The sequence below is a fragment of the Mytilus edulis genome, chromosome 4, assembly GCF_963676685.1.
Source record: "Mytilus edulis chromosome 4, xbMytEdul2.2, whole genome shotgun sequence".
Taxonomy (NCBI): Eukaryota; Metazoa; Mollusca; class Bivalvia; order Mytilida; family Mytilidae; genus Mytilus; species Mytilus edulis.
Genome location: NC_092347.1, coordinates 44,867,136 through 44,878,499, shown reverse-complemented (window position 1 = coordinate 44,878,499; position 11,364 = coordinate 44,867,136). Strand labels below are relative to the sequence as shown.

Below are 11,364 nucleotides of genomic sequence, written 5' to 3'. Positions count from 1 at the left end.
ATAGGAGTAAACAAATGATGAGAAAAGTTACCGTAGGCAAAACCGTCCTGTTAGCCAGTTGGAAATCATCGCTTCGAAAATCGCGACTTCCGGATAGCGTACAGAATAGTATCTACACTGTGATAATGATACAGTCAAAACATTTTCCGTGACTTCCGACTAAGTCACTTTGGAGAGTTGGGACAGGCAACACTCATAAAACGAAGGTTTTTGTAAACATATTTATATATGTATATTTGCTACTTTATGCTTAATCCAAATACATTTAACAGTTGAATAACACAGAAATGAAATTGTGAAAATGTCATTTATTTATATATATTTTAACAGTATCAGGCCATAACAAGTAGGAACTAAACTTTTATTGGTATTGTGACACATTATTGTAGAATTATTGGATAGCTATTGTTGTCTATAGGTTACTCTAACTAAACATTTCTGATGTTTTGACGTTTGCTGTCATTTACCAGGCATGTACCTGTATGTTCAAGCCTAGATATAAACGATTTTATATAAGTCGGAATAAAAAATAGACCCCTAGCTGTTCAATTGCCAAATACTGTAGGTTATTGTTGCTATTTGATGTACGTACACTGCCATCTTCTTTATTCAAAAAATGTTTTATATATCAAATATGTTTAAATATAACAGTTCTTTGATTTTTGTCACTTCAACATGAACCTTACAAATAAATCAGTTGCTTCCGATTAAATGCATTTAAATTTTCTGCTCATCAACTACAGTTTCAGAGTCATTGCCTTTCACAGATTCTGTTGTTTCCGAGTTGCACACCGATTCTTGAGTTTTTGCCAAAGAAACAATCGATATGATCGTGTTCTGGACTGTTTTAGGTTTAATGAAAAGACTCCGGATCCCACGTCTGAATTCTCGACTTAAGCAACAAGTAATAAGAAAGTTAGATGGAATACACATCCAATACAACACATTCAATACAACAATTGCAGTTCTTAGATTATTATAATCTCCAATATCAAAATCAAACATCAAAACTAATACATCAATCACTTGTATTATGACTACGGGGACCATATAAAAAAGTGTTACTGCAGTTATACATATCGTCGCAATGGTCAATCTCCTTTCATTTTTGGCGTTATGAGACTGACCCTTGGCTTTGGATGTCATCGTTTCACGTTTTGCTGATCTGGCGTTTATTGCCTTTATCATTAATAGTTCGCTAACAACTAACACCGTGCATGGAATTACCCCGACTATGATTGTTTGTGCGGTCATCAAAAATCCCAAGTATGTGTAAAATGATACTGGCATCCAGTCCGGACGACTAAACGTACACGCTTGCATTGTTGTATTTGCGTTGTCTATGCCAGGCACTGATGTTTTGCTGTATTTATAATGGAATAAATGTACAAGACGTATTGCTACTGATGTAAGAAAACACAAGACAATCATAACATAGACAACAGTCTTTGAACAAAGTTTTTCAGCTTTAAATGGATGCGCAACCATAATATATCTTTGCACAGTCATCATAATTGTTATAAAATATGACGTGTACGTGAAGAATTGTGGTATAACTTCCGTTGTGTAGTGGTATATCTTACACCATTCAAATGGCAAGTAATAATAATGTTTCTTGATAGCAAAGAAGTAGACCCAAATGGATGTCGGAGCAATTGGCGAAACACTGTCACATATTGCTATAGCTATCAAACATATGTGGGTCTTTGAGGTCATTCCATATCGTATGAAAACGGTTATCATTAGAGCATACATTATAATACTCATCGATGCCCAAACTGGCATGAAGTAGCCGTACAGTATAAATTCAAATCCATATTTATAAAATTGGCGAAAATCCACAACAATTACCTCCGAGTCAGTCAAGTTGGTTATATTACTACCAATGGTAAGATTTAATTCTGTATTTAGGTTGACAGAATTAGAAACTGGATCCTCCAATGTTCTATTTAATCTTGTTGCATTTTGCATATTTGTTATATTTTCCATTTTATATTGTCGTTATAACAAATGATTAGTTTTTCCTCAAACTTGAATTGAATACTATTTTACACCTGGTAGGTATAATGCAATCTCAATCAATGAACGTTTTGCTTCATTTTGTACAAAAATTAATTTAGATAACCGCATCACATAATGATGTAATTATTTTGAATGATGAGTCGAGTTAATCTATAATAAAATAAATATTTTTTACATTAATAATGCATGAATAAAAAATTATGAATCATATTTGATATCAGTAATAATTTAGATTCTATTTAAAAATATCGTGATGGATCAAATAAATGCCTATAAGGTATTCTCAGTTTTGATATTTTACCTTTTATCTGACAATTTTCCTAAAAAAAAGTTTTACTATAGAGAAATAATTTGTTTTGTATTAATCAGTGTCTAGCAATATGATTGAAAGATCTGACAAAGAGAACAGAGTGTTTAATATAACCTGATGTCAATGTTAATATTATGTACAATTAAAGAGGTGTGGTATGATTACCGTGCAATAAGACAACTATCCACTAGAGATTAAAGGATGGGCAAGTAAACAGCTATACGTCACTGCACGACATTTATCAAAGCAAATCCCATATGATATAGTAAATTATAAAATGTCCGTCATGACAAAAATACCGAACTCCATGGAAAATTCAAAACGGAAAATAACATGTAAAAATGTCAAAAATAGGGGTACAGCAATCAACATTGTGTTATAATCTTTATCATGCACTTTAAATTTAACAAACAAGTATGTCAACAAAGAAAAACAAAATGGCATATAGACAAAGCATGTGAGCAAAATTGAAAAATAAGAATACAAAAAAGGATATAACACAATAACACAATGTGGGATGTATAAGTACCGAGCCACGCCAAAAGGATATTACAAAAAATTAACAGTAAATGTCTATCATTTACAAAAACAAATGAAAAAATAATGTACTTCAATTTGCAATTTTCATCAAACAGCTGACATATTGTAGTAACATGGTCTTTAAATCAAGAGCAAACTTGCACACAAAAGTTAATTCTAATAATTAAGGGAAAGTTAAAATGTAACATACTGAACAGGGGAAAATATAAAGAAGTTTAAAAGAGGGACGAACGATACCAGAGGGACAGTCAAACTCATAAATCGAAACTTGTTACTCACAGAAAGGAAATAAAACAACCTCTTACCTATAAACTTGTTCGAAACTCAGTAAATGATTTTTTATATAGTGATTCTGTAAATAATGAACAGCGTAACACAAGGTCATTTTTTTCTCTGAATGTTTATGACGTCTTTACACGAAATCAATTGGATATCAATTGGATGTTGGATGTGTACGGATTGATAATTTAGTCTTAGATGCATAATTTTTTTATTAGTTGTTAGAGGCTTTGAACTAGCTGTCAGTTAACTGCGAGTACTCTCAGATTGTTTCTTTTTGTTGTTGGGGTGTACAAGTAACCGTCCACGTCCACTCGTATTTTTTTATCCATCTGATGAGTTAAGCCTTTTTCAACTGATTTTTATAGTTTGTTCTTATGTTGTACTGTTATACCACTATCCCAGGTTAGGGAGAGGGTTGGAATCCTGCTAACATGTTTAACCCCGCCACATTCTGTATGTATGTGCCGGTCCCAAGTCAGGAGCCTGTAAATCAGTGGTTGTCGTTTGTTTATGTGTTGCATATTTGTTTTTCGTTCATTTTATATACATAAATTAGGCCGTTAGTTTTCTCGTTTGAATTGTTTTACTTTGTCATTTCGGGCTGTTTTATAGCTTACTATGCGGTATGGGCTTTATTCATTGTTGAAGGCCGTACGGTGAACTATAGCTGTTAATTTCTGTGTCATTTTGGTATCTTGTGGAGAGTTTTCTCATTGACAATCATACCACATCTTTCTTTTTCTTTTTTTTTTTATAAACTATGTCATCAAATATTATGATCAAATATAAAGACAGTGCATTGTAATGTTTGCCGTTGTGAAAGGAGAAAAATACACATATGGAAAGAGTAAGAAATTTATTTGTTTATGCTATATGGTCCAGTGACAAATATTGCATGCATATCAGGACGAGTGCATCTTATTGTGGCATGAAAATTGATATACAAAAGCAAATAAGTGTTGTATTGTTCATTTGCATTCTATAAAATAATCTATATTCATAAACAAACTTTCGAGTTCGATGCATTTCCGTCAAAAACTCTGGTTTTAGTGAACGTCATTTGTGCGTTTAAGGGCGTCGTCACTTCCATTCCAATGTTGAGCGAGTGGTTGGAAAACTATAATTCTATATTGTACGAATTATTCGGCAAATTGAATTCTCAAAATTGACAATCAGCATTGCTGTCATTAGGGAATTGTCATTAAGTACTTACAGAACAATCATTATTTCTAGTTTATCCTGCACAATGACGATCACTAAGACGCTTGATGAACGTAAATAGTGCAGGGATACAAAGGGTGCTATAAACAGTTTCGTACTAAAAACTAGGGGTATTTCCCCAGTGACATTTACATACTGATGGAATTCCCTGCTATTTATATACCACTAAATGAAAAAGTTGATTGTTTTTTATGTTCAATGTGAAAAACATATATTGAAGTTCAATTAAAATGCCACTTTTGTCAAGATTTAAAAAAAAAAAATGTTTTTGTGACTTCCTACTATATGGGAGGCAACTCCATAAACAGCTGATTTTCACCTGTTGCAAAAAGCACTTTGATTTGTCAGGTAAGATAGCTCCTTTCGGAGCAGGCGAACGTAGGCCGAAACTACATTTTCTTAAATCAGCCGGATAAGCTCTTCGAAATACATATTATAAGAAATCTCAAATATATGCACAGGTTACTGATCCGTGTCCGTGTGTCCAAAGGTGGTCTGTTTTTAAGTTTTTTTAGGGGGAAAATGCCTAATTTCCAGCTGATAACTTGTACCAATTTGCATGTTTAAACAAGAGATGTTGGATTTTTTTTTATTTAATCAGAAAGTTCATAGAATTATCTTTCCATTGATGTATAGATATCTATATAACTATGAATATCTGACTTCTGCATGATGGGTCCACTATTACATGCCCTGTTACAGAATGACGTCACGTAAAAAACTGTTGATTGCACCCACAGGCGACCCCCTCTATCTGGTAAATGACGTCAAAAAGGCAATTGACGAGTTTTTTCCGGTGACGGATGAACTCGAAAGTGGTCTATTGTATCAAACAAGACAACAGCTAGGTAAAGGTAAAAACTGTTTTGTACTTGCATTTTTTACATTGGTCATATCTAAAATACTGTCTAATACATTCATAAAATCACAAAGTGATAAAACTTTAAATAAGTTTCTATACTTTTTCCATTCTTTAGATCAAAATCAAATTAAAAGTAAATATTTGTTTAATGTAGGTTTGAAGTTTTTCCATGCGGAGATGTGATAAAAATCGTCAAAAAAAACCCGTATTCATCTGACAGATGAAGATATAAAATTTCTTTGTATGTCTTGAAGACATTTACTACATACTAGTCTTGTTATCAAACAAAGCGTTTTGTTAGGGTCATATACTAGAAACCAGGTTGAATCCATTGATTTCCTGTTTTGGGGTCTGCCAGCTGTATCAATTGACAATTCCATATCTGTTCGACAGTCAGTTTAACGGTGTTCCATTTGTGATGGATCAGGGTGTTTTTTTAATGTAAATTTTCTGGAATGAAACGATGTAAACAAAATAGGTGTGTCCGTCGAAACGCAGTTTAAAGTGGTATTTACAAAATAACTGGCACTGTAAGTGACTTTACAAAATCACTAATTATTCGAGGAGTTTTATAAATTAACTGTAACTTAGACATGTATGCTAGATAGAAATACGCGCAAGCGCAGGAATAAAAGACACTTTGCCAATATATTTATTTATATTGAAATGCCAATATATTAATTTATATTGAAAAGACTGTTTTCTGCTCTTCGGTCGGCCGGGTTGTTGGTACTTTGACACATTCCCGGTATTCATTCTCAAATTTATTCAATCTATATTATACTATTTGTTCGTTCAAAATGTTTAACACCTTATTATTTATAGAGCGAACTTTTCTTTTCAAAAAAACTTTATCTTAATTCCACGCAATCAATTTTCGTAATATTTCTGAATGATCATATTTTAGAATAATAATTCTTGGGTTATGTCGCATTTTTCACCATATTGGATTATTTTTTTAAATGTTTTAATTAACATTATTTTGCCTAAATACATTTTACAGGATGCTACACACATAATTATATTATTTATTGTTTACAAGTTAATAGAAATTTGCACATGAATTGGAAGGTACGGTAAAATTGAACAACTTAGAGTGAATTTCTTTCTAGCCAAAATTTTGTAAACGTTGTGTCGCGTTTGTTGTTGTTTTCTAAACGCTACAAAAGTAGAAACAAATACATCGTTTAATAAGTCTTTACTGACCCTGTTTGAACTTTCAATAATGCATGCACATGTTGTTGGTAAACAGGCTTTTTACAAACGTAGAAACAAACACATCGTTTAATCAGGTTGAAGTTAGAAACCTTTGTAGCGTTTGTACTAACAAACGACAAACGGCAAACTGCATACGCATTTGTAGCGCTCTCAGCCGTTTGCATCGTATGTGTTGGAAAGAAATGCACTCTTAGTACGTGAACTATAGAAAGCTAGCTTAGGCAGCTACAGTTGGTGTTTGGAAACTGCGGCTTATAAAAAAAATATCGGTCAAAAACAACAATCCTAATCGATTTCATGAAGTTTAAAACAACAGTTCCAAGAATCTGCTTATAACATTGAATATATAATTAACGATCAATGTTTGGTCAAGTAGGTGCTTATAATTTTTTTAACATGCAATCTGAAAATTACATGTAACAAATATAAAAGAACTTCTGTGATAAACCTGGAAAGAACACCATGCAGTTCTTACGTTTATTTGGTTTGTTTGGACTTGTTGACAGACTGGTAGTAGCTGAGCAAAACCATATAACCTTGACAGTGAATGGAGCAAAGGATGTCCCTGTCAGAGGATTTCTTTTATCTGAAAACAAATCTGATGTTGCACCAATGACTGATGCCAGAATAATGACCAAACTAGCCAGCATTGAGAAAAAAATCAATCTACTTGATGCTGTAATGACAAAAGTGGATCGCCTAAAAGAAATCACGAACTCGAGTATTCACCGATTAACTGCAATAGAAAATGGCTTGAAGTACTTAAAGAAGGACGTAAAAGACATACATTTTTCGAATGTTCATCGTGAAACGACAGGTAAAATGTAAAATTAATTTTTGCTTATATTTACCTGACAATTTTTAATACATGTATTGATTTTACACTTTAAAAATTACACAGTCAGAAAAAATCGATATGATGCAGGTATAATTGAGAACTACTTTTTTATATTTACATTTCTTGGAAAAGGTTCCGTGACAGTCTTATTTAAAATGGCAGAATTATTTTATTGATATTTCAACTTCGGTAAATTATTGCTGCCTTAATTAATGTATAACTGAAATATTTTAAGAAAAGTACACAAATTGGTTTTAACGCGACGCTTAAATACAGGCACTTTTCTTTTCCAAAAACAATTGACGCGTATTTAAAGGTACAATTGTCAATCTATTTATTTGAATGTTTTATAAATTTTTACCATTACAAATAATGTATAATTTGTCCAGATTAGCCTGGTAAGGTTTTGGCAATAATAAAAAGTTAGATAAACCCCGGAGTGGGATTGCATAAGGAATTGTTTTAACTACAAATAGTGCAATAAGGTACGATAGAAGACTACATGTGTAGGTATAATAATTTCTTTCACCGATATGTATTGTAGGATATATCGGATGCTATAAAGATTGTGGAGGTCGAATGCTGAACGCCAAGTCAAACTTGTATGTAAACGATCTTTCTTTGGCAAAATGCAAAAGTATCTGCAAAGGATTTAAATACCTTGGTTTACAGGTTAGTTAAACTTAGTTATTGCAAACTTAAAATTAAGTTTTGAGACGAAGATTTTTTATTTCCGATACTTATGGTAATTTTTCATAGTAACATATATAATATATTTTTGCAGACAATTCTAAATTTATTTATATTCAGTTAAAAATTACAGTTATGAAAAACATTTTTAACTTCTAAAGTAATATCTATCTAGACTGTAGTTAATGTACTACACAAATAAAATACACAAATGCTAATGCTAGAATACAAATGTAATTAGTGCCTGTCGCCTCAAAATGATGTATATCTATTGCTTAAAAAAGAGAGGCGAAAGATATCAGGGAAATATACAATCTCCTAAGTTGAAATCAAACTTACAATGCCATGTCAAAGAGCGAAAAAAAATCGAAAGACTAACCACAGTACACGAACATAACATACAAAACTAAAGAGTGAGCAACATGTTTCCAATTAAAAACCCGGATGATATCAGATGGTTTGGAAGGGTAAGAATATCCTTCTCCACTGCACCACTTTGTCGGTAAGCTTTTTTTCTCTACGTTTTCTATTGACACAATATAATCGCGATGTCACTTTCTTGAGCGATAAGGTTTGTACGCAACGAGAAAGCATTCGAACATTTCAATAATCAAGAAAACACATTTTGTACATGAATTAAAATAATATGAAATAAACTACGACTTGCAATAAAAGCTAATTGTATCTTATCTTTTGTTGAATCCAAGATTCAAAGATATTTAAAAACAATTAAACGAAATCTTTCTGCATTGGTACAGTATACAAAAGCGTGTTTTTGCGGAAACACAATGGACACTGTTAAATTTCCACGAGTACCCGAAAGTGAATGTAATATGCCATGTAGTAAAGAAAAGAGCAGGATGTGCGGTGGCGGGTGTAGGAACTCCATATACTACGTATGAGGTAATTTTTGATACATTCCGTGTACTACGTATGTGATACTACGTATAAGGTAATATCTGATCAAGTTAAAATGAATCTTTATGTTTTTCATTTAGTGCATATATTTAATCATCAAATTTGAAAATAATTTGGATAATTAAGGTGGTACCTAACACTACAGGGAGATAACTCTGTAAAGTCATCTAAACGTTTTAATTACGTTGTGTTGTAAAATTTAAGGAATATTAAGCTTCTCAATGATCAAAACTGGTGTTTGTCAAACTGCTAAATAACCAGTGTAATTTTTCTGACAAAACGGTTGGTTCAAAATTTTTGAAATTTTTATATTTTTGTTAAAGGGTCAAAGTATTTAGGGTCAAAGTACTTTGACCAAATTTTAGGAAAATTAAACGAGCCGAATTAATTTTAGTGAAAGTGTTGGGTACCACCTTAATTGGAACCCCTTGTCCTATAAATCCTAAAAAAAAATATATACTACTTTGGTGTTTGGCGACGAGGAACAACACTAGTACAAGACCTACATATTATATTTATTGCTAAATCCGTGCATGAAATCTTTGCCACTGAGCGTTAAACAAACTACAATCAATCTCAATGTATTTATATATTATTTATATTATTTATAAAAAACTTTGCCGTTTTCCATGAAACCAATGAAAAGGTTCGTCTTTTCATTGGCAATGATTTTAAAACCAGACTTTGCCGTTTTCCATGAAACCAATGAAAAGGTTCGTCTTTTATTGACCTAATTGAAAAGCAATAACACAAAAATTCAACAATATTAAATATAAACTTGCACTTTTAATTTAGGCGTATAACAGAATAATTAACATATAATGACTGCACGATGTGATAATATGTTTTCATAGATGCTGTGTACATTATATCATAATTTTTAACACTTATATAGCTTTGGATTTTTATATTTGCAGAGGATGCAAAAATCAGGCAATGAAATACTCCAAAACTGAACGCAATAAAACTTATTTTAACATATATTAATTGTTTAGTTATTATACGGAAAGACTTGTTGAGGTTCGCAGTTGGTGGTGCTTTTTTACGCTTAGTTTATGTATAGAGAATATATGAATATAGAAAGTAAATTAGCAAATTGGAACGATACATGTATTCCCTTTTTTATGATAGAATAGTGGTATTTATCAAATTATTTGAATCAATGTTCAATCATCCATAGTCCTGAGCTTCATTCTATCATATCGAAACCCTAAGAAGTTATGATCTCTGTTGCCTCGTATATATTGATATTGTTGTGACATGAGAGGACTCCGTTGAGATGGTGTGCACCTTGTAAAATCGAGAAAAAACATAAGTTTACTCCACTGGTCAAAATTATTATGATTGCGACCCTTTAATACTAAATGCCGGATCAGTCCCTGTTGTGTTGAGTGGGAAAAAAGTATGAACACTTACGGTGGCCGTACAGTGACCTATAGTTGTTAATTTCTGTTTCATTTTCGTCTCTTGTGGAGAGTTTTCCCTTTGGCTATCATACCACATCTTCTTTGTATACTTATATAAAATTCTTATATTGGTGTAAAATTGTGTATATGTATTCTATAAGCTGTATTGCTTTCGGAATAAAGTATTATTATTATATAAACAATAGTCTATTTTCATATTGAAATAGTATACATCAGAAATATTACACAAACCTGCAATGATAAATAACTCAAACAATTGCCATGAATGGTTGGATTTGGCATTTGTTTGTGTAGTACAGCATAATGCATAGAATCTCTAGGCTAAATTTAATTTTAAATGTACGTTTGGTCAAATCTTTTAAAATATTCAGAAATAACCAACACATGCTTAGCCTGAGGAAAGCAATTATTGAATGCTGCTTCCATGCCAGTCTTTTGCATGTTACTTTTGATCATTAAACACTACTGTCTTTGTCAAAAATTACTATACGGATTCTTCATTTTGTGCCGTATACTTAAATTATTGCCACTCAGGAAAAATAATGGTACAATAAATGTCAGAATACATGGTAGGTTAAAAAGAAAATTTGAAAATGATATGATAAAGATCTATGTAAGAATATCTAATGTCATCGTTCAATATTATTAATTCTGATAGGATGATACTAACCATAGTTCTAGAACATGATAAATTGATTCTGGAATTCATTTTGAAAAAATGTAAAATAAAATAATGCACGATGAAATTTTGTTCTAACTAACTTATGGGCGAATACTGTGCCATTATTTTGAGTAGCCTGTCAAAACAAGTAATATAAAAGCAACTAAAAAGACTAAAGTAAGATTCGTAGTTAGTCAATCTCATCGTTTTGAACTTTTACTCGGAGTTCTGTATTTTTGTGATTTTACATTTTAGACGCACAAGACTTAAGAAGTATGATTTTTAAGTCTCAGGTGACAATTATCTTTTCAAATTACTTCTGGTTCTGGTAGAGAGCTTTTCTAGATTCATTTTCTTTAGAAACTCTTAAGCTGG

General features: G+C 31.9%; 2 protein-coding genes across 3 annotated transcripts; one reads left to right on the top strand and one right to left on the bottom strand.

Moving 5' to 3' along the window:
- Positions 1-594: 594 nt before the first annotated feature.
- On the bottom strand, positions 595-2,072 carry LOC139518451 (sex peptide receptor-like). The gene has a single exon (XM_071309989.1). The coding sequence runs from the start codon at positions 1,987-1,989 to the stop codon at positions 718-720; it is 1,272 nt and encodes a 423-aa protein (XP_071166090.1). The 5' UTR covers positions 1,990-2,072; the 3' UTR covers positions 595-717.
- A 3,089-nt stretch (positions 2,073-5,161) lies between these two features.
- Positions 5,162-9,884, top strand: LOC139518450 (sialate:O-sulfotransferase 1-like). 2 transcript variants are annotated; one of them, XR_011663349.1, is made up of 5 exons: positions 5,162-5,229; positions 6,962-7,272; positions 7,838-7,965; positions 8,742-8,886; positions 9,819-9,884. XR_011663349.1 is itself a non-coding variant. In XM_071309988.1 (4 exons), the coding sequence occupies exons 1-3, from the start codon at positions 6,918-6,920 to the stop codon at positions 8,883-8,885; spliced, it is 627 nt and encodes a 208-aa protein (XP_071166089.1). In that variant the 5' UTR covers positions 6,886-6,917; the 3' UTR covers position 8,886; positions 9,819-9,884. The 2 variants fall into 2 exon arrangements, 1 of the variants encoding a protein (XP_071166089.1); XM_071309988.1 differs by lacking the exon at positions 5,162-5,229 and having other exon boundaries at positions 6,886-7,272.
- The last annotated feature ends 1,480 nt before the right edge of the window (positions 9,885-11,364 follow it).

Bases quoted from the DNA above. Each gene is read 5' to 3' on its own strand.
- LOC139518451 (XM_071309989.1), bottom strand. From the start codon at position 1,989: ATGGAAAATATAACAAATATGCAAAATGCAACAAGATTAAATAGAACA.
- LOC139518450 (XM_071309988.1), top strand. From the start codon at position 6,918: ATGCAGTTCTTACGTTTATTTGGTTTGTTTGGACTTGTTGACAGACTG. The intron at 7,273-7,837 runs GTAAAATGTAAA...TATGTATTGTAG, and splicing joins TGTTCATCGTGAAACGACAG to GATATATCGGATGCTATAAA. The intron at 7,966-8,741 runs GTTAGTTAAACT...GCATTGGTACAG, and splicing joins TTAAATACCTTGGTTTACAG to TATACAAAAGCGTGTTTTTG.